Below are 23,024 nucleotides of genomic sequence, written 5' to 3' on the forward strand. Positions count from 1 at the left end.
CGCCCCCTACTATTGCAAGATAGATAGAAGGCCGTCTGTTACCTGAAAATCCATCTATTCCTTTTACATGTTAAAACTTTGCTAAAACATGATAAAAAGAAAACGTGTTTGCTCAAAATAAAGAAATACGTAATCAGCGTCTGCTCACTAACTAGTACCACCATTCAAATTAGAGATTGGTTCATCAAAAAAGCTTTATTACAATTTACCCATATTTTATTACAAATCACTGCAGTGAATGTTAATATAAATTATTACAAATTGCGCTAGTGCTAGTATTAAAAATTACTCCAAAGTTTATTACAATTTACTGCAGTATTACAAATTACCGCAAAATTTTATTACAATTTACTGCTGGATTACAAATTACGAAAGTATTACAAATTACTGCTCTACAGGGCGCACTAGAGTGCAAAAAATGCAAGCTGCTCGGTAAACCATACATCCTCCAGAAAACCAGGGTCTATGATCATGAGCAAACGAAGGCTTCTTTGAATAACTGATCAAGCAGGACTACATACCGATTAGATGTCGTGATAACAAGACACTAGTGATCAAACGTCGTGATAACACTTTAAAAGGAAGTCACATCTCACACAAAAAAGCTTTTCATACTTGGAAAGTTGTCACAAGTTTTCATCCTCTTAATTCCCTGTAGCCGTAATTTACATCTAACAACATATTCCTATATATCTTATAGCTGAACGTTCAAACATCAAAGAAACTTTAAAAATTTTACATTTCTCTTGAGCACACTGCTGACAGAATTATAAAATATGAAATCCACTTCTGACCGACATACTCGTTGATCAGAGTCCATGGCAGCATTAAACAAAATATACATAACCTTTACTTTTGCAAACTATGTCAAGATAATTTTGAATTGGATTTTGCACATAATCGGACTTCAACAGTTTGTCCTCGTATTTGCACCAGCTATCTTAAAAGAAATGAAATTTCAATTGTGCCGAAAACAAAACTATCGCAAAAAACATGACTAATTTGATGACTGGGCTTCCGTTTTACTCTCTGACAAAACGTTCCTCAAAAATTCAACAGCGTCAAGTCGTTCAATGTCCTCTAGAATGACCAGTAGTTCATCCAGGGCTGCGTCCTTCTTTGTCGCCTCCCAATAGTTCAGTACCTCTCTGGTTGGGCTGAGCACTGTACCGACCTGATATTGCCTCTCGATCTGTTGAATGGTATCATAACTGAGAGACATTTTGTCAGCAACCATTCTCCAGTCGTTTCCAAGAGGACTGGCAGGGTCGAGAAGGTGGCTGAGTTTCAATCTATCACGGTACTTCAATCGGAGACTGCGTCTCGGGTTCTGCTGCAACGTGTAACGGGCGGCCATATCTATCGAATCAGAAATTAGCTGAAAGTACATAGGAAAGCTTGTCAATTGGATGAGCTTACGAAGTTGTGTTAACGACTCTCGACTTATGGTCTGCAGTGGGTTGAGAGTAGACTTGGTTCAAGTCGGTGAATTTCTAAAAAAATCTTTTGTAATAGTTTCTCTTGTGTATCTCCTATTTCATACAAACCTATTTGGAATTTTGGCAGCCAAGGCCAGGTTTCCGTGCAATTAATTGAACGCGTTACCTTTGAGTCTGCGCAGTAGTGAGTTAGTTTCTGTGATTCCAGGAGAAACTCCCCTGTATAGCGTTCACCCCACTCGTTGCGTTCACCCCACTCACACGTTTCACATGAAAACAGAACACAAATCATCACGTTCACCCCACTCAAACATTCACAATCACAGACTTGAACCAAGTCTAGGTTGAGAGTAACATAGCATAATATGGGCAGTTCGCAGGTTAATCGACTTCTCGGTTGCCCACCCGCCATCCTGAACAGTGTTGCTCACAGAACGGAGCGATCTTCGTATAATTGCTGTGCTCATCAATCATATCATTTTGTTTTTGGGTAACATTTATCCCCCTATCGATTAGACACATAGTCACTGATGGGCTTCAGATCGACTACATTCTAGTTGGCACAACGATTATGATGATGTTGATGATGATGATCCCATCATCATCATCATCATCATCATCATCATCTTCATCATCATCATCATCATCATCATCATCATCATCATCATCATCATCATCGTCATCATCATCATCATCATCATCATCATCATCATCATCATCATCATCATTATCATTATCATCATCAAACTCTCCATCATCCTCTCAATCATCTCCTCCATTATCATCACGTTACTCACCGGCTCGTTGATAGTGAAATGAATAGGTAGTCTGTTATTTTCGTCGTATTTTGGATTGTCTCTCTGGAAGGCGCTGACTGTGCAATCGAAGGTGTTGGCCGACTTTCTTGTCTAGACATACTATAAGAACACGCCGAGAATGACGAAGACATCACTGCTTCAATGTCTACATACTGTGGTGGACAAATTGGTAGATAGATTTACTTCATAATCATTATCACTACTTAGTATTATTTATTCATTAAATTCAATTTTAGACGAGGCATTGCAGACGACATTCCTTTGCCTTGAAAGCCTGTAAAAACTAAATTTATAACTCTCGCTTTCAGATATTCGACGCTGTTGGTAATTTCAAACTACGAATCAGTGCAGCGAAGCCCTGGAATGTGACAGATCAGTCCAGAAGCGCTGACGAAGGATGTGCTTCCTACAGTAGTTGGTATCACCGTGTGTGTTAATTGTTGAGTTTGCCAATAACTGCGATATATCAGAAATCTAGTTCTTGGCAGAACTCGCAAGAGAATACCTGACCATACGCTAAACTCCGCCCTTTGCGGTGAAGGCAATTCGCATAAAATCATTTAAAAAAATCATACAAAATTAAAATGTTCTAAAATAATTACTGAGAGGATCCACTACCAGATGAACCAGACGTAACAGCTGGCTTATCATAGGCGTGTAACATCACAACGTGAATTTACACGGTAAGGTAATGCCAGGTGAAATTTAACAGACGTACTACCATGTCTCAATGATTAGGTTTGTGGCGATGCAATGCATCTAATTAGTTGTTATATTTTTTCTTTTGTTTACTATAGAACTATTATAATTAGACATCCGGGTAATACTCTGTGCGGTTAGGAGGAGAACCAGTGAGAACGCACTGTCTTTAGTAGCAAATGTTTCGGTGGTAGAGGAACGAAGTGAGAAGAAAATGTGGAAGTATATAATAAGACACGAATAGTAATTGAGATACACGAAAATATATATCTACGTACTGATGCAGCGTGGTGATGAAATACGAATATGGGTTTGTATTTACAGTATTATTTTATCTCTGAACACGAAGATGACAAGTTCTGTGCGATTTAGTGGCAGCCCTTCTTTTGATGTAAGGGGTGTTCGTGTGGATGAGGATGTAAAATAGAACCTTTATCCCGAACACGCTGCTTCAAAGTTGTACATCGACACCGAGGCCTGCTGAAAGTGGGAAGCACTTTGATAAACCATAGAGATGGTTTCGGTTCAGCATTCGTGAGGAAGGTTTTTCGAAAACATGTGTAAATCTCAGTCGAGTTACTAGCTTACTCGGTTCGAAACACCCTGTCTATTTTGAGATGAGTATATCGACTTTCTTTCGGATGTAAGTCACGAAATCATGTGTTACCTGAATGGGACCTGTGCCTCCTATTTTCCACGATTGATCAATTTCGGACAAGTGAAATTCCACATCTCGTTGATTGTTTACCACCGACAGAGTCTTCGGGGCATCGGCTTGGTGGCCACGCAGTTGATGTTCTTCTTCTAAAACCAGCTGAAAGGGTAGGCGAGTTTTGCAGGGATTAGGAACAGCCGTTTAGAGAATTTTTGTAAAGCTCCAAATGAAATTTAATATTCATTTCAACGTTAATATATATATATATATATATATATATATATATATATATATATATATATAATACAGAAAAACAAAACCTATTCCATGTTCTCTAAAAGTCATGTTACAGGAAGCAAGCGAACATAGGTGTATTCTAATTTTGACTTAATGCAAAGGAGACGATATTTACGGTCGCTCTGTTGACGTTAACGTAAAAGAAAATGCAAAGATGAGAAACACTTCAACGCTGGCCTAGTTGATCGAGCTCATAGGTGGCTACCTACAGATAACGATGCATGTCAATAACCATGTCAGGAGATATGATCAATGTGATATTTCCTTAATACCTGTTTTGCATCGTCCGTCTTGTTTACACAATACAGCCGAAGAGGCAGTTTCTTAACCCCTGGATTCAAATCGCCATGGAAACCTATAATGTCAATCAGTTTCTTGATGGCGGGAGTTTGTTCCTGTATGTCAACATCTTGTTTCTGCGTCGATGATTCGGCGACTGAGGTAAAACCTGTGAAGTGGGAAATATGTAGTATGCACTTGTTTCTTGCACAATACTGAGAGAAGAGTGGTCGTCGTCCAACCTCCTGTATTCAGCTTGTCTCCGGGATCTGCGTTCGAAGACATCGCCACAACATGCACCCTCTGGCTTTCCATGTCTGCACAGTGTTGATACGATAAAATCACCCGTTCGTTGAAATTCAGCCCTGAAGGACCACAGTGTACAACAGCACTTACGGAAACGCGATTTCCGAAATATCAGGTTTGTCTTTTGGTCGCCGCTTACGTAAAGATACACCAGCGTGGGTTCTTTATCCTCGCTGAATGCTCCAGGTGGAATGAAGAGATCGATGTCCATCTTGTCCAAGGAGAGACGACCGCCCTCAACGTCATACAAGCCAGCCGCGAACACAGGGTTTGTGTAGAAAGTCTCGTTCCAAGTGTCGGTTCTCTTGGCCTCCTCGCACAGCCTTCGCGTCTCTGAGAGATAATGCTCAAGGTCATTGTCTTTTCTTACAGTCGCCAGTCTGTTGGTTCTGACAACGTCCTCATCAGCAACGAAACCGAGGTTTTCTGCCGATGAGATATCCGCTTCGACTGTAATTGGAGATTCTGTTTCAATCGGATCGACGTCTTCTAGAAAGCCTAGATTGTCATGATAATTGTATAAAAGCGAGAGACGTTTGACATCTTTTCCAGTTTCTTCGATCTGACCTTTAGCGCCATGATCAAAAACCATAGTTTTCGGAGAAGGGGGCGTGTTTACCTGAAACGAATTTCGTTGACACATCATTTAATATAAAGTACGAATCATCATACTTCAAAGAATGGCAAATTTAACTGTCATTTGACCGATTATGCGGTCCTTCTCAGGCTGCATTCAAACATCTCTGGAGGGAGGAGGATTTCGGGGAGGGGAATCTGAAAAAAAATTGACATTGCAAAGAGGGGACTTGAAAATTCATTTGATATCAAATTCCTTTCCAAACACCTTCTAACACTTTCATTTCCTGCCATTTCCATTTTCGGCGCGGCCTTCCGGCGCAAGTTTTAGTGTATATTAAAGCGCAGTGGTCGTCGCGCTGCGCATCCTCCTGAGGGGGTCCCCCTCTGGTGTAAACAAATCCAAGAACGCCGCACATGTTGCGGCTTGATTGTAATGTTTGCGATATTGCCGCTTGTTAAAATGGCGGCTGATCTGTCACAAGCGTACCAACTAACCAAATGTAACACGCAACAAAAGGTCAATTAATCTTAGTTGAATATCTGCTGAATATTGAACAATAATTGCACGCTGGATTGAGATCACATTTGCTCATGATTTTCTTGAATCAGTTGAATGGGGCTCGGCTACTGTTATCGCTCGAGCCATAGAGCTAGACGTACGCATCTACGCATGTATACGCCAACAGACTATCAACGACCGAGCTCTTGTTTTCGACATCGCTAGCAAGGACGAGAGCTTTCATTTCAAGAGGCCCGACAGGAGTACAAAGACAGCAACCCAAACTACAGAAATCTACAGCTCGCAGAGCAATGCCCGCTGCAGCAAGAAGCATCTCTGCATCTGTTCCGTTCCGTGGTCATGAACGTCCGTGTCAAACCGGGTATGTGGCGCGCTACACTCGGCTGTGGAGAATCCAACTCAACTACAATGTTTACCCCGTTTGGGTGCAAACGAGAATTCGAGTACAGGTATCAAGTCAAGCGAAGGACCTTTCGTAGGTCTTCTTGTTATGTGGGGGTTATCTCACTTGAAAGAGGATTCAGACCTACCCGGCAATCAGGAGGTACAACAACGAAGTTTGCCCAGCACCGCTAGGCCTACACCAGCTAGCGGTTGGATCACTGCCCTGACCGTGCACAGGACCAGGGCACAGGATCTCTCGATACGTCTATGCACGGTGTAGCCGTGCAATTTTCTGCCAAATGCCGCGAAAACCCGCTCGTTTTGTCTATTGTTTCCTGTCATTTTAGTATTTCTTACCACGTAATACTAGGAGAAGTAACAGTTGGTTGTGTGGCCAAGTCGTCGCGGGCCGGTACGTTGTGGGACCGGATTCTCTATATCCGTGTATACGTCAACGCGGTGACCGTCTCCCAACAACATCTCCCGTGTCCTGCTCTGGCTTGCCGATCATGGTCTTGAGTATAACTTTTGTGTTAGGCATTGTGCTTGTTGCTGGTCTACATATATAGGCAATGTTGATCATTTTAGTTATGTATTTTCACTGTACTGTACATAGCATTGTGTACAACCAGCGTGATCGCGCGCGATCAAAGCTTTTTGTTCACTGTGTCTGCCTGCAGTAAACTCAGCGACATACGTGCTGAGTGTAGTGTCCCAATGTTCGTAGCTCTACACGAGTTTATAGATAGAAATACACCACTGAAGTTCGTTTCCGATCTTAATATTTTACTATTGCATGATGTTGAGTCTTACAAAGGCTTAACAAAGTGGGGGACTGCTCCCATCTCACTCCTATTGAAGTTGAGAAGACTTATGTTTACAAAAATTTATGTTTATCAACAAAAAAATCACGCACGCGCAGCGCGACGACCACTGCGCTTTAAACAAGTTGAACGTATTGATGATCCGTGCAGCCGCCTTAGGTTGTCATGATTTCTACTTGCCTAACCCCTCTTTATGTGCAAAGCTGTTCTCTATAATGACTAGAAGTTTCAACTTAATGATCCTTCAATAACAATTTCAGTGATAACATTCTCCCATTGACAATACATTGGGTCTAGGTCAGTGTCAAACGTTCATGTCACCGTATGTACATTTTTAATTTTTGAGGACTTTGACAGAATACAAACTATTTAGAGTAGTGCATAGTGTCATCAATAATAACTTGAAGCTTCAGGTCAAACCTTTGAATAACAATTAGGGAGATGATAAGCCCTGTGTTATTTGTAGTTTCCTCATAGACTACAATATACCGTATGGTATAGTGAATCAACATTTTGGTGAAATCTCCAACATCAAATTTCTTTCACACACATGCATCTGTAACCATCCTAGTCTAATCAAGTACATTAATATCAATAATCAAGTATCTATAAATACACGGATTTAGCAAGTTTTGTATTGTAAAAAAATATTCAGAGGTTCCTCAGAGACTACAATGTACAGTGACTCGGCATTTCAGTGAGATTCCAAAATCAAATTTCTTGCACACACATGCACCTGTAACAATCCTAGTCTAATCAAGTAAATTAATATCAATAATCTAGAATCTATACATACACAGATTTAACAAGTTTTGTATTGTAAAAAATTATTAATAGTTTCCTCATAGACTACAATGTAAACTGAATCAACATTTTCGGCGAAATTCCAAAATCAAATCAAATTTCTTGTACACATATGCGCGTGTAGCCACCCTCTTCTAATCAAGTACAATAATGTCAATCATTGAGGGTCCATATATGCACAAATATTGAAAGTTTAACATTAGAAAAAATTATTCACATTATTTGTCTTAGACCCCGATGTATAGTGAATCAACATTTTCGGCGAAATTCCAAAATTTAATTTATTGTACACATATGCACATGTAACCACCTTCTTCTAATAAAGTACAATAATGTCAATTATTCAGGGTCCACATATGTAGAATTATTGCAAGTTTTATATTGGAAAAAAATTATTCACAGTTTTGTCATAGACCCCTATGTATAGTGAATACACATTTTCGGCGAAATTCCAAGGTTATTTTTTTTACACACATGCACTTTTTACCTGCCACTTCAGAGAATTATATTTATATGAATTTTTACTCTCATATAATTGTAGAGATATAGCTTTTGTATGGGAAAAATGTAACTATTTTGCCCACTAGACTACTATGTATTGTTATTTGGACGAAGAATTTCGCAGGGGCGGGGGTGGACTTCAAAATTATAGCAAGTCAGAAGGTGGGGGGGGGACTTGAACACATAGTGAGTTCGTTAAGGGGGGATTTGAAAACATTTTAGAACCTTTTTTGGAATCTCTTATTCAACTTATTCGGAAGAAGCTGCAATAATTGTAGCCCTGCTGGGCTGAGCCACGCGGCTTGTGCTTCTGTCGTGGTGATCGCGCGATTGTTGGGCATCTTTATGACAATACACATGTACATCGAAGATTTATAATCATAAAAAATAAGAAAGAAACCTTTTGCAATAAAAAGAATGACCTAGCTTAAGCAAAATACTATCCCAGCACTATTTTCCAACAGAACTAACCAGAAAATGAATTGCTGGTCTGGCACCTGATATATGATGACCCTTGATCTGAGCATCTGCACAGCATATTCTTATGAAGTTGTACGCTAGCCCTACGAGTGTGATGACAGTGTCCGGTCGGCTTTGGCTACGCCGCCTCCCGGAGTTGGGAGGCGGCGTAGCCAAAGCCGGACACTCAGGTCATACTCGTAGGGCCAGTTGTACGCTAGCCAATAGGCGTAGCGCTTTGGCTCACGTTGAAAATTTGCCGAAATGGGAGCATAACCTTGGGTGACCTTTGAACAATATTTACATTTATCAACAGCTATACAGTGAGCCATAAACACAAATATGCCTCTGTAGTGAACAACTGCCATAAATTTGCTCGCGCAACACTTCAAAAGCAAGCTGTTGCCGCTTCTGCTGTAGTATTTAGGGCCCCAAGCTGCCAGCCAGGCTTAGCGACGTTCCTAGCATGAATGACAGAATACATAGCAACAAAGCAAATGCTACCATTTTCCGGCATAAGTAAGACTTTTCCAGGGAGAAAATCCTCTCCTTTTGTCACAGTATTTAGGAGAATCATTTCCGTCATTTAGTTTCTCTGTCAACAAGCATGTAATCACCTTTTTCCAAGCCATGTTATGGCAACCAATGTTTTATTGGCGTGCCACTTCTGTCACATTCTGTAAAGCTATATATTGTACTATTTTATTATTTTTGACTGACTTGGCATGACAAATTGCTTTCTATTCAAACCTGGGATTCGGTGGGATTGAGGGCAGCTATTACTCTTGAAATCTTTTTCACTGTTTTTCTTATGAATGTCACTGGTTTCAATTATTTTCCAGCTCCCCAAAGAATAAAAAGTATTACCCTTTCAGCTCGGCCTGTACATATTTAGACTGATTTGTTATTCTTAATGTCAGGCCATTGAGTGATCTCACTGTAACAGCATGCAGGCATGCTTGTGTCACAATGTAATAAACAATACCAGCATAACTAAACAGGAATGTTTATTGCGTTGCGTTTCAAGGCCTCCGGCTAATTACTAATTACTTACTAACAGGATCTAACATATTCATCATTATCTGTCATGGTAGGCCATCAAGAATGCTGTGCAGTATGACACAAAATGCACGGTACCTGACAGGTGTTTCTATTTACTCCATGATAGATCTGTATCAAAGTAATATCTATTTAGGAAAACACGTAGACGTCCATTAAAACTTTCGAAATTGTTCACCCAAGAGACATAGCTTTGCATATACCTTATTCATTGGAGGCTTGGAGACTTGTCTGTTTATTTGGCGGGAGGAGGAGCTGACCTTCTATTCCAACCTTCGAAAACAGGATATCAATTTGAAAATTTGAATACAGTATTTTGAATGAGCTGTGAATATATTCCACACTTTCTATGCATAACTAGATGTCAAAAACTGCTGCACATAAGTGGAGGTCAATCATTGATAGCAAAGAGAGAACAGCGGTAAATCATAAACTTTGAAGGGTGTTTAGACTTGCCAGCTATCCAATTACATCTGCTGAGAAGCCATAGAGAACTATTTTTATAAGTTGTAGCAAAATCTGATGTGAGCAGTGTCTGAGAGGACCCGTTCTTTTTACGTTGAAATCATATTAGCACAGCAAATAATGACAAAACTGCCTTTTGTTAAATATCATTTCAGTCATGAGAAAACACCTTTAATACTGAAAACCTGTGACACAAAGGACCAGATATGAACTAAAAATGCTCACGTGTTTCATTGTATATTACAGTTGTGTTTAAAGGGGAAGTTCACCAAGGATGATTTTTACATATGTGCTAGCTTTGTGGTCACTTACCCCGGAAAAGTTATTTTTCCCATTTTAACTCGTGCAATTTTTTACAAAAACCGATAAAAATAGTACAGGAAGCAGCCCATGTAATTTGAATCATGGGAAAAAAGCTCCAGGCTTGGGGCTTAACATGAGACCTGGGGCGCGAACTGTACGCTGACCCTGGCACAGGCTCTGTCTCTTCATGTTGTATTTGATAGTAACGTTTGCGTCTTTTCAACAACGTCTTCATTATGGTGTACATGAATATGTGTTAAAAAAAATTGACATTGCAAAGAGGGGGACTTGAAAATTTATTTGATATCAAATTCCTTTCCAAACACCTTCTAACACTTTCATTTCCTGCCATTTCCATTTTCGGCGCGGCCTTCCGGTGCAAGTTTTAGTGTATATTAAACAAGTTGAACGTATTGATGATCCGTGCAGCCGCCTTAGGTTGTCATGATTTCTACTTACCTAACCCCTCTTTAAGTACAAAACTGTCCTCTATAACGACTAAAAATTTCAACTTAATCCTTCAATAACAATTTCAGAGATAACATTCTCATATTGACAATACATTGGGTCTAGGTCAGTATCAAACGTTCATGTCACCGTATGTACATTTTTAATTTTTGAGGACTTTGACTGAATACAAACTATTCAGAATAGTGCATAGTGTCATCAATAATAACTGGAAGCTTCAGGTCAAACCTGTGTTATTTGTAGTTTCATCATAGACTACAATATACCGTATGGTATAGTGAATCAACATTTTGGTGAAATTCCAACATCAAATTTCTTTCACACACATGCATCTGTAACCATCCTAGTCTAATCAAGTACATTAATATCAATAATCAAGTATCTATAAATACACGGATTTAGCAATAAAATATTAAGAGTTTCCTCATAGACCACAATGTACAGTGAACATTTCGATGAAATTCCAAAATCAAATTTCTTGCACACACTTGCACCTGTAAACACCCTAGCCTAATGAAGTAGGTCAATATCAATAATCACGCGTCTATAAATACACAGATTTAGCTAGTTTTTTATTGTAAAAAATTATTAATAGTTTCCTCATAGACTACAATGTATAGTGAATCAACATTTTCGGCGAAATTCCAAAATCAAATCAAATTTCTTGTACACATATGCGCGTGTAGCCACCCTCTTCTAATCAAGTACAATAATGTCAATCATTGAGGGTCCATATATGCACAAATATTGAAAGTTTAACATTAGAAAAAATTATTCACATTATTTGTCTTAGACCCCGATGTATAGTGAATCAACATTTTCGGCGAAATTCCAAAATTTAATTTATTGTACACATATGCACATGTAACCACCTTCTTCTAATAAAGTACAATAATGTCAATTATTCAGGGTCCACATATGTAGAATTATTGCAAGTTTTATATTGGAAAAAATTATTCACAGTTTTGTCATAGACCCCTATGTATAGTGAATACACATTTTCGGCGAAATTCCAAGGTTATTTTTTTTTACACACATGCACTTTTACCTGCCACTTCAGAGAATTACATTTATATGAATTTTTACTCTCATATAATTGTAGAGATATAGCTTTTGTATGGGAAAAATGTAACTATTTTGCCCACTAGACTACTATGAATTGTTATTTGGACGAAGAATTTCGCAGGGGCGGGGGTGGACTTCAAAATTATAGCAAGTCAGAAGGTGGGGGGGGGACTTGAACACATAGTGAGTTCGTTAAGGGGGGATTTGAAAACATTTTAGAACCTTTTTTGGAATCTCTTATTCAACTTATTCGGAAGAAGCTGCAATAATTGTAGCCCTGCTGGGCTGAGCCACGCGGCTTGTGCTTCTGTCGTGGTGATCGCGCGATTGTTGGGCATCTTTATGACAATACACATGTACATCGAAGATTTATAATCATAAAAAATAAGAAAGAAACCCTTTTGCAATAAAAAGAATGACCTAGCTTAAGCAAAATACTATCCCAGCACTATTTTCCAACAGAACTAACAGAAAATGAATTGCTGGTCTGGCACCTGATATATGATGACCCTTGATCTGAGCATCTGCACAGCATATTCTTATGAAGTTGTACGCTAGCCCTACGAGTGTGATGACAGTGTCCGGTCGGCTTTGGCTACGCCGCCTCCCGGAGTTGGGAGGCGGCGTAGCCAAAGCCGGACACTCAGCGTAGGGCCAGTTGTACGCTAGCCAATAGGCGTAGCGCTTTGGCTCACGTTGAAAATTTGCCGAAATGGGAGCATAACCTTGGGTGACCTTTGAACAATATTTACATTTATCAACAGCTATACAGTGAGCCATAAACACAAATATGCCTCTGTAGTGAACAACTGCCATAAATTTGCTCGCGCAACACTTCAAAAGCAAGCTGTTGCCGCTTCTGCTGTAGTATTTAGGGCCCAAGCTGCCAGCCAGGCTTAGCGACGTTCCTAGCATGAATGACAGAATACATAGCAACAAAGCAAATGCTACCATTTTCCGGCATAAGTAAGACTTTTCCAGGGAGAAAATCCTCTCCTTTTGTCACAGTATTTAGGAGAATCATTTCCGTCATTTAGTTTCTCTGTCAACAAGCATGTAATCACCTTTTTCCAAGCCATGTTATGGCAACCAATGTTTTATTGGCGTGCCACTTCTGTCACATTCTGTAAAGCTATATATTGTACTATTTTATATATTTTTGACTGACTTGGCATGACAAATTGCTTTCTATTCAAACCTGGGATTCGGTGGGATTGAGGGCAGCTATTACTCTTGAAATCTTTTTCACTGTTTTTCTTATGAATGTCACTGGTTTCAATTATTTTCCAGCTCCCCAAAGAATAAAAAGTATTACCCTTTCAGCTCGGCCTGTACATATTTAGACTGATTTGTTATTCTTAATGTCAGGCCATTGAGTGATCTCACTGTAACAGCATGCAGGCATGCTTGTGTCACAATGTAATAAACAATACCAGGCATAACTAAACAGGAATGTTTATTGCGTTGCGTTTCAAGGCCTCCGGCTAATTACTAATTACTTACTAAACAGGATCTAACATATTCATCATTATCTGTCATGGTAGGCCATCAAGAATGCTGTGCAGTATGACACAAAATGCACGGTACCTGACAGGTGTTTCTATTTACTCCATGATAGATCTGTATCAAAGTAATATCTATTTAGGAAAACACGTAGACGTCCATTAAAACTTTCGAAATTGTTCACCCAAGAGACATAGCTTTGCATATACCTTATTCATTGGAGGCTTGGAGACTTGTCTGTTTATTTGGCGGGAGGAGGAGCTGACCTTCTATTCCAACCTTCGAAAACAGGATATCAATTTGAAAATTTGAATACAGTATTTTGAATGAGCTGTGAATATATTCCACACTTTCTATGCATAACTAGATGTCAAAAACTGCTGCACATAAGTGGAGGTCAATCATTGATAGCAAAGAGAGAACAGCGGTAAATCATAAACTTTGAAGGGTGTTTAGACTTGCCAGCTATCCAATTACATCTGCTGAGAAGCCATAGAGAACTATTTTTATAAGTTGTAGCAAAATCTGATGTGAGCAGTGTCTGAGAGGACCCGTTCTTTTTACGTTGAAATCATATTAGCACAGCAAATAATGACAAAACTGCCTTTTGTTAAATATCATTTCAGTCATGAGAAAACACCTTTAATACTGAAAACCTGTGACACAAAGGACCAGATATGAACTAAAAATGCTCACGTGTTTCATTGTATATTACAGTTGTGTTTAAAGGGGAAGTTCACCAAGGATGATTTTTACATATGTGCTAGCTTTGTGGTCACTTACCCCGGAAAAGTTATTTTTCCCATTTTAACTCGTGCAATTTTTTACAAAAACCGATAAAAATAGTACAGGAAGCAGCCCATGTAATTTGAATCATGGGAAAAAAGCTCCAGGCTTGGGCTTAACATGAGATCTGGGGCGCGAACTGTACGCTGACCCTGGCACAGGCTCTGTCTCTTCATGTTGTATTTGATAGTAACGTTTGCGTCTTTCCAACAACGTCTTCATTATGGTGTACATGAATATGTGTAGAAGAAGTCTTGCGATTTTTGGAATACTGTGTCTTATCGTTAACGCAATTTTACCAGCATTTGGGATCGACTCAGACTCAAGCCACCTACATCATGGCAGCCCCATTGTCTATACCCGTGAGATGCTTCTCAGTCTACAGGACACAGGCAGACAAGCTCCCGTTGACCTGGAAGTGAGCGACTTCAATTCATTTATTCGGAAAAGACCAGGTAATAGGAAAAAACGGGGTTCTAGAGGTGGAATAAGGAACAGGCTAAAGCGAAGAGGTAGTCGACTTCCATTACCAGCAATCACTTTGTCAAACGTTAGATCATTACATAACAAGTTGGATGAACTTTCTGCATTGGTCAAGTACGATGGGGACTATCGGAGAAGTAGCCTGTTGTGTTTTACTGAAACGTGGCTCAAGGAGGATTCTAATATCGATCTTGAAGGTTTTACTTGTATTCGCCATGACAGAGACAAGGAAAAAACTGGAAAAAGTATAGGAGGAGGGCTTTGTATTTTTGTCAACAACAACTGGTCAAATAATTATACTATTCGCGAAACTGTTAGTACTAAACACTTTGAAATCCTCACAGTTTCTTTTCGGCCTTATTATCTGCCAAGGGAATTCGGACAGGTGACGGTTATACTTGTGTATGTACCTGGTCCAGACAACACTGCAGCCGCTGAGCGCATAGCGCAAAGTTATAATGCAGCTGTCAACCGATCAGTTGACCAACCAGTCTTCATTCTCGGCGATTTTAACACATGTGATATTAGCCACCAACTACCTAATTTACATCAATACATAACATGTTCGACACGTCTAAATCGAACCTGGATAAGTGTTATGGTAACATCAATGACGCGTTTTCGATCAGAAGTGCACCTGCACTTGGTCGGTCTGATCACGATGTCATCCATCTTTTACCAAAATATAGGCAGAAACTGAAAACGTCGGAACCATTGACAAAAACTGTTAAAAAGTGGACCTCAGACAATGTAGAAACATTACAAGCGTGTTTTGAGTGCACGGATTGGACTTTGTTTTTCGATAGCTGTTCAGATAATAATGAATTGACTGATACTATAACTTCTTACATCCAGTTTTGCGAAGATTCATTGATTGATACAAAACACGTACGGGTATTTGCCAATAACAAACCTTGGGTTCGTAAAGATCTGAGAAACCAGTTAAACGAAATGAAGAAAGCATTTAAAGCAAGAGATTCGAGTAAGATCAAGGAACTACGCAAAGTATTTAGAAGCACTGTTAAGTTAGCTAAGATCGATTACAAAAATAAGGTTGAAGACAGTCTTGGGAAAGGAAAAGCAAAAGAGGCTTGGAAGGGCCTTAGTGTGATGATGGGTACGAAACAGAAGAAAAGGGAAATAAGTACTGATAATCCCGAGTGTTTTGCGAATGAGTTGAATCAGTTTTATTCTAGATTCGATGTGTATGATTTTAGGAAAGAATGTGATCATATTTCCCAGTCTCTAATTCCGTCGCCAATCAGTATCAGTGAGAGTGAAGTCGTTTCGTGCTTTTTAAAACTTGACCCTTCTAAGGCATCCGGCCCGGATGGACTGAAGGGTAAAGTTTTGAAAACATGTGCTTACCAATTAAGTTCAGTGTTCACTCGTGTGTTCGTACCGAGACAATGGAAATTATCACATATAATCCCTGTACCTAAGAAAAGAAATCCAAACCAGTTGAATGATTATAGACCAGTCGCATTGACATCAATCATTGCCAAATGTATGGAAAGATTAGTAGGTACTCAGCTCAAGGCGTCTGTGTCCGATCGCTTAGACCCTTTCCAATTTGCATACAAGCCCAAAAGAGGGTAGAAGATGCGAGTTTAACTCTCATTAACCTGATTGCAAGCCATCTTGATAATTCCACAAATTACATTCGTATTCTCTTCATGACTTTTCCTCAGCATTTAATACAATCCAGCCCCATCTGTTGATCAAAAGGCTTTTAGATTTAGAGGTCAACCATACTATCGTGCTTTGGATAAGACTGTTTCTTAGCGATCGACCACAACGTGTTATTGTTAATGGTCACATGTCTGGTGAACTAACGCTAAATACGGGCGCCCCACAGGGCTGTGTTCTTTCTCCCGTTTTGTTTTCAATTTACACGAATGATGTCATGCTTTCAAATAACCTGTTAACTTTGATAAAATTCGCCGACGATATGGCGTTAGTTGCCAGACTGAAAAATGAAGCTTCACTGTCTACCTACTTTTCTGAAATAGAACACTTATGTTGTTGGTTTAAAGATAATTTCCTCACATTGAATATCACTAAGACGAAAGAGTTGGTTCTTGGTAATTGTAAATAAATGAAATGACACCCATTCGTATTGACAGTCAAGATGTAGAAATTGTGACATCGTTCAAGTATTTGGGCTCACACTTAGATAAGGATCTCAGTTTCAGGTTAAACACCGATAACATCTACAAAAAAGCTCAGCAACGCATGTATCTTTTACGTAAACTTAAGAATTTCAATGTCAGCACCCATGTACTAGTTTCGATTTATCGTTGTTGTATCGAGAGTGTGCTAACTTTAATATTATCTCTTGGTTTGGCCATCTCTCCGTCAGAGATAAAACGAGATTATCAAGACTTGTTAATATCTGCAACAAATTAGTTGGGGTACGATTCAATGACCTGGAAAAAATGTACACACAGGCTCTTCGGAGGAAAAGCTTGTTGATTTTGAATGACAAATCTCACCCATTACATAGTCATTTCCAATATTTACCTTCGGGTCGCCGATTATTGGTGCCTAGAGCAAAGAAAAATGTTTTTAAGAAATCGTTCATCCCGTCTGCTGTTGCCATTTTAAATAAGAACATGTCAAAACTATCGTCAGGAAGCAGAGCTTCCATTTTTAACAGAGGATTTAGGATTGGCTTATGTGTAGTTTGTCGTTTTGTGTAACTGTTCTTTATGTAGTTGAAGTGTTTTGCTTTTTAACGCCTGGTGCCAAAGATAATTTTCCACTTAGATTGGACAATAAAGTCAAGTATTATTATATGGAAGGGACCATCTTCCCATGGGTTTGGCATTGTCCACTCATCCACACTTAAACCAGGCTGTGTGTATATACATAACTTTTCTAAATACTGAGTATCCTTACATAAACAATGAATTACGTATAATAAACTGTACACTGTCAGATTTTGTGTTGCTGTTTAATACTGTGTTGCTGCGAGTGGACAATGCGGGGCCATACCCATCTGAAGATGGTCCCTTCCATGTCACATAATGCAAGCTCCAAGCCTTGAGCTTTTTTCCCATGATGCAAATTACATGGGCAACTTCCTGTACTATTTTTATCGGTTTTGTAAAAAAATGCACGAGTGGCGAAAATAGCTTTTCCGGGGTAAGTGACCACAAAGCTAGCACATATGTAAAAATCATCTCTGTGGACTTCCCCTTTAAATTTAAACATGCGCCACATGATTGCAACTTCATTCAGGGCTCGAAATTAACTTCTTTCCCTGGTAGTTGGGCTACCATTTTCTGAAGTTGGTAGTCCAGTGACAATGGTTGGTAGCCCATGCATATTTTAGTTCAAGGATATCTTTTTGAACTAGACAAGAAAAGGCTATTTTTCAAGATTCTGAATGCCCGTGAAGTGAATTTCCTAGTTATTTGATGTGAATATTGTACATCTTTAATACCCATGGAAACGGGTATTATAATGGACGATAGTGATACTCAAAAGTTTGGTGACCTATGGACAATCCCTTTCACTCTCAGAGATGTATGCAAATTTTTATAGTCGTCATGACAACGACACTACCTTCTCGGCACTGAGACATACTGTAGCAGGGCTAAAAATAGACCATGGGCTTTCTGTAGGGAGGAGGCACAATTTTCGTGTAATTGTGATTGATACATAATGATCAAAATCATGGTCCCTGTCAAAATGCAATGAAAGTGCGTTTCCATTGGCAATCATTTCCTGTGCCTGTCATTCAAATAAGTCACAGTTTAAATATTGAAACTTTATTGCAAAGTTCCAATGCACGATGGTCTTCGTAATTTCTATTACAAAATCATAGGCCTACTCTGGCCTTTCTGTGTCCATCTGGGTTTGACTGCATGTAGCTGGTCGCAAAATAACGGACCGGACATGGTATGCCAAGTATACTAACTATACTTCAGATCACAGGCTTTGGTAGTCCATGCGGACTACCATTTCACGGATTTTGGTAGCCCCAGAGAAAAGTTGGTAATCTGTGGACGTGGGACTACTGCTAATTTCGAGCCCTGTCATTGAAACTGTTATGGTAAAAATCATGGAAATATTCAACACAGATTAATTCTTGTGGTCATTAGGTATACAAATATGTAATTATCTGAAATAACAATATGAAATTTCTTCGACTGCTGTCATTGTCTTGCCACTTTATATAGCAGGTGTTATTGCCTTTTGTCAAGTCCTTCAAGCTGTATATGCCGAACTGTGAAAGCTAATTAGACATGCAAATTACAAATTAGCTGACACGAAAATGCAAATGACTTTCGATATTGTTTTAACCTGGTATCATCAATGTACATAGCATGTTTCACCAACATTCAGCATGTAAATCCAGGTACATATCCCTAATTAGGAGAGTTCATTACATATGCAAATTAGGAATTGGCTGAAGTAAAATGCTTAATGACTTTGAATAATGTTGTATGGAAGTATCTTCAGTGTACATAGCAAGTTTCGTAAATTTTGATCTAGTCAATGAAGATATATATCCTTATTTAGGAAAGTTTATTAAATATGCAAATCGGGAATTTCCTGAATTAAATGTTAATGACTTTCAATAATGTTGTATCATAGTTGTTTTAATGTACATAGCGAGTTTCGTCAACTTTGGTGGAGTCAATCAAATATATATCCCTAATAATAAATTCATTAAATATGCAAATTGGGAATTTAATACACATAGCAAGTTTAATCAATTCAGATATATATCCCTAATTAGGAAAGTTCATTAAATATGCAAATTAGCAATTATCTTTCATGTCAACCCTTAATATCTTTCACGGCTGATATGTCCTGGTGTGATCAACATTTGTAGCAAATGTCATCAAATTGTGTAGTGTCGTTCTCAATGTATATCCGTCTTTTCTAAAATCATTAATTATGTAAATGAGCAAAAGTATGCAAGCCACACCCACCAAAAACTAATGAGTTTTTGCAATTTGCATACTAAATCTATGTACCAAATTTGATTCTGATCCGATAAGCTTTTAAGATATCGGGCCAATAGACAGACACACACACACTGACGGACACGCCACAGACAGGCAGACATCGCTGCGACATAAGCTCACGTGTGTGAACACGTGAGCTAAAAATAGTTGCATCAATAAGAACGAAAAACATCTTGTCGTTTTCCTTTTTCTAACATGTATCAAATGGCTTATGAAATTATATTAGTGAATGTTGCTTTCTCATACTGTATTATCATAGAGAAAACAGGAAAGGGTCAGGACTTTGCCATGCTTGTCATATGAACAGCAGATTTCATGATTTGATTAGTACACTTTGCAAAACAGACTTTAAGTTTACAAGTGTTTAGATATTTCTGATATATTAAAGTTATGAGACCGAAGAATGCGTCTAAAACTATTACTGAATGATGCAATTTGTGGGTGGTTTGATGCTTTACATATTAAGCTTCAATTTCCATACATCAAGATATATCTGATATACAGGTATATCTCAGATATATTAAAGTTATGCGCTCTGAGGGAACGTCGACAACTGACTCAATGATGCAATTTGTGGCTGGTACCGGTATGAAGCTTTGTAAAACAAAGTTCAAATATGTAAACATACATATATCTCTGATATATATTTATGGTACATTAATACTACGCGCCCGAAAGGCGCAACGAAAAATACGTCTCATATATTTAAGTACTTTTGTTCGGCTGGTACAATGTATGTTAGGCAACAATGAAGTTTAGCAGTCTACATTAGCAGTCTATTTAGCAGTCTATTCAGTCTACATTAAAATAGCCTGTAAACATAGACTGTTATTCCACACCGAATAATTCTCATTGCCACATGTGTTTTATTTATTGCACGGTTGCTGTAGCTTTTGCAAATTGTTTTTCAGATTTTTGTTACATGTGTCACTAAGAATTTCTATCTGTACTTCCCACAGCATGTTCAAATACCTACTACTCAGGTTGTTGACGTTGACTGTATATCTGTGTCCTGCACTGTTAATGTTGATAATCAAATCCACGTCCAGACTTCAATTTAGGTTTTCACCAATAACAACTAACTCACGTGAGACACTGACAAGTTGCATTTAATGATACAGGGTAGTATAACATGTAATAGGAAGTGGAAGAAAAAAACAACTAAATTTGATGCAAGAAAACAGTACCAAAACAACTGTCAATAGTTACAGTTACTGAAGCTTTTACACGATAACAAAACATTGAAATATCAAAATATCAAATTTCTTCAAGCAATGAGGGGTCATCAATTTCTGTATCTTGGAGGTAACCAAATATTTTTGAGTAAGTTACGGGGTTTCTGTTGTTTTGACGGAGGAGCAGGAAGAATTTGCAGGCCCTGCAAGCAATAATGACTGAACGCTACCTAACTGCAATGCTTGAGTCCGGAAACGCTGCCTGCAGCTATAATTATTCTTGCTTTGGTAAGAGAACGGTTGAAAGTTTCATAGAGGAAGTGAGGGCAAGAACTAAAGTCTTTCACTTACGAGGCCCGTCCTATCTCAAGCAATCTGAAACGAAGTCTATGTCTATTGTTGTGTCGCCAATTGCGCCACCTGTGTTGTAATTTTTGCATATTGTTAAACGTGTATTTATTGTAATTCATACTTACCACAGGCATTCGGCCTATTTCGATATCGGGCAACCTAATCTCTTCAGGCTGGGATGCCGAAGCCTGTTCCGATCGACAAGACTGAAAAGAAACAGAAAAGTATCGATGGCTTTCCTCCAAAAATACAAAAACCCAAAAAAGAAACAAAACAAAACCAAGGCCATGTGAATTTGAAATCTCCGAATGATGTACAAGGGACTACTCAATTTTCGTAATCCTGTCACTTACGCCGTAATGTACAATAAGTAAATAAGTAATATGTACAATGTATCACTCGGTGTCAAAAATAATTTTGATATATATGATAAAATAACACACACAGGCACACACACATGAGTATAATATACTGTGTATTTGCACAAATATATATATATATATATATATATATATATATATATATATATATATATATATATATATATATATATATCCATATACACATACACACATATCTCTCTATACTACCTACCTACCTACCTACCTACCTACCTACCTATCTATCTATCTATCTATCTATCTATCTATCTATCTATCTCTCTATCTATCTATCTATCTCTCTATCTCTCTATCTCTATCTATCTATCTATCTATCTATCTATCTATCTATCTATATGTTATCTATCTATCTCTCTATCTCTCTATCTCTCTATCTATCTATCTATCTATCTATCTATCTATATGTTATCTATCTATCTATCTATCTCTCTCTATCTATCTATCTTTATATATCTATCTAACTATCTACCTATCTATCTATCTTTTTATCTATATCTGTCTCCTAATTTCATGCAGAGTAAGATAATGTAGAATTTCTCTTGTATACCTCTCTATAAAGGTATGTTCGTCTTCGTAAGGAACAATGAACGGTTGCTGTCACGATAACCAGTACAATAACGCCAACCATAGATACAAAGATTATCAGACGGTGATGGACAAAGAGGCGACGACCGGTATAGGCCTTCTCTAGAACATATTTAAAAGTAGAAATTAGAAAGAAAATATCAGAAAGTAAATACAACTTATGGCTGTTTATTAGATGATTTTGCTCCAGGTTTGTATATGTCAATGAAACTTTTCGTGACTTCACATAAATTTCACCACGGACGGAAACTAATTTGAATAGCCTTTTCGGCTGCGTTCACAAATAACGATTGGGAGGGGGGGGGGGCTGGAAGAATTGTGATTGAATTTTTTTTTCAGAGCCCCCCTCCCCGGTCAGTACCCTCAAAATATTTCAATCGCCCTTGTTTATGATCAAAATTTTTCAAACCCTCCCCCCGCTATCACAAGCCCACATTTTTGTAAGGGATGTGCGCGCAGAAAAAAAGATGTATTGCGCAGTTTCTGCTCACAGATGTTCAACACTACCTATTATAATCAGCAGTTTTTAGTTATATTCCTAAGGCAACTTCTTAAATTGATTCATTTTTAAAACACATCAGTGAACGTTTTGGATTTATCAGTTAATCCAATTGGCCAGGTCAATGGCACCTGCTAAAGAGCACACAAAATGAGGTACCGACCATAAGAAAGTATGCAGATTGTGAACTCCTGGCTAATTGCCAATTGTAAAAAACTGAGCTCAGTGACCTACCAAAAATTTGTTTCTAAAGTTCAAGACATATATGACTTGACGCTACTCAAAATTGACACTGCTGTAAGGTTAAAATATTCAAATTATAATCATAGGAGTTT

General features: G+C 38.5%; 1 protein-coding gene and 1 long non-coding RNA gene across 2 annotated transcripts; both read right to left on the bottom strand.

Moving 5' to 3' along the window:
* Positions 1-976: 976 nt before the first annotated feature.
* LOC139149154 (uncharacterized) lies at positions 977-4,439 on the bottom strand. Its single transcript, XR_011556078.1, has 4 exons — positions 4,181-4,439; positions 3,624-3,770; positions 2,237-2,409; positions 977-1,378 (listed from the first exon to the last, which is right to left on the bottom strand). It is a non-coding gene; the product is annotated as an uncharacterized lncRNA (long non-coding RNA).
* LOC139150573 (uncharacterized) lies at positions 4,439-22,274 on the bottom strand. The gene is made up of 4 exons (XM_070723010.1): positions 22,153-22,274; positions 21,330-21,410; positions 4,584-5,112; positions 4,439-4,494 (listed from the first exon to the last, which is right to left on the bottom strand). The coding sequence occupies exons 1-4, from the start codon at positions 22,231-22,233 to the stop codon at positions 4,439-4,441; spliced, it is 747 nt and encodes a 248-aa protein (XP_070579111.1). The 5' UTR covers positions 22,234-22,274.
* Between the last annotated feature and the right edge of the window lie 750 nt (positions 22,275-23,024).

Source organism: Ptychodera flava, chromosome 14 (genome assembly GCF_041260155.1).
Source record: "Ptychodera flava strain L36383 chromosome 14, AS_Pfla_20210202, whole genome shotgun sequence".
NCBI classification, from domain to species: domain Eukaryota; kingdom Metazoa; phylum Hemichordata; class Enteropneusta; family Ptychoderidae; genus Ptychodera; species Ptychodera flava.

Coding starts and splice junctions, on each gene's coding strand:
- LOC139150573 (XM_070723010.1), bottom strand. CDS start 22,233: ATGGTTGGCGTTATTGTACTGGTTATCGTGACAGCAACCGTTCATTGT. Junction 21,411..22,152: donor GAACATACCTTTATAGAGAG/GTATACAAGAGA, acceptor GTTTCTTTTCAG/TCTTGTCGATCGGAACAGGC. Junction 4,495..4,583: donor ATTTCGGAAATCGCGTTTCC/GTAAGTGCTGTT, acceptor AGACATGGAAAG/CCAGAGGGTGCATGTTGTGG.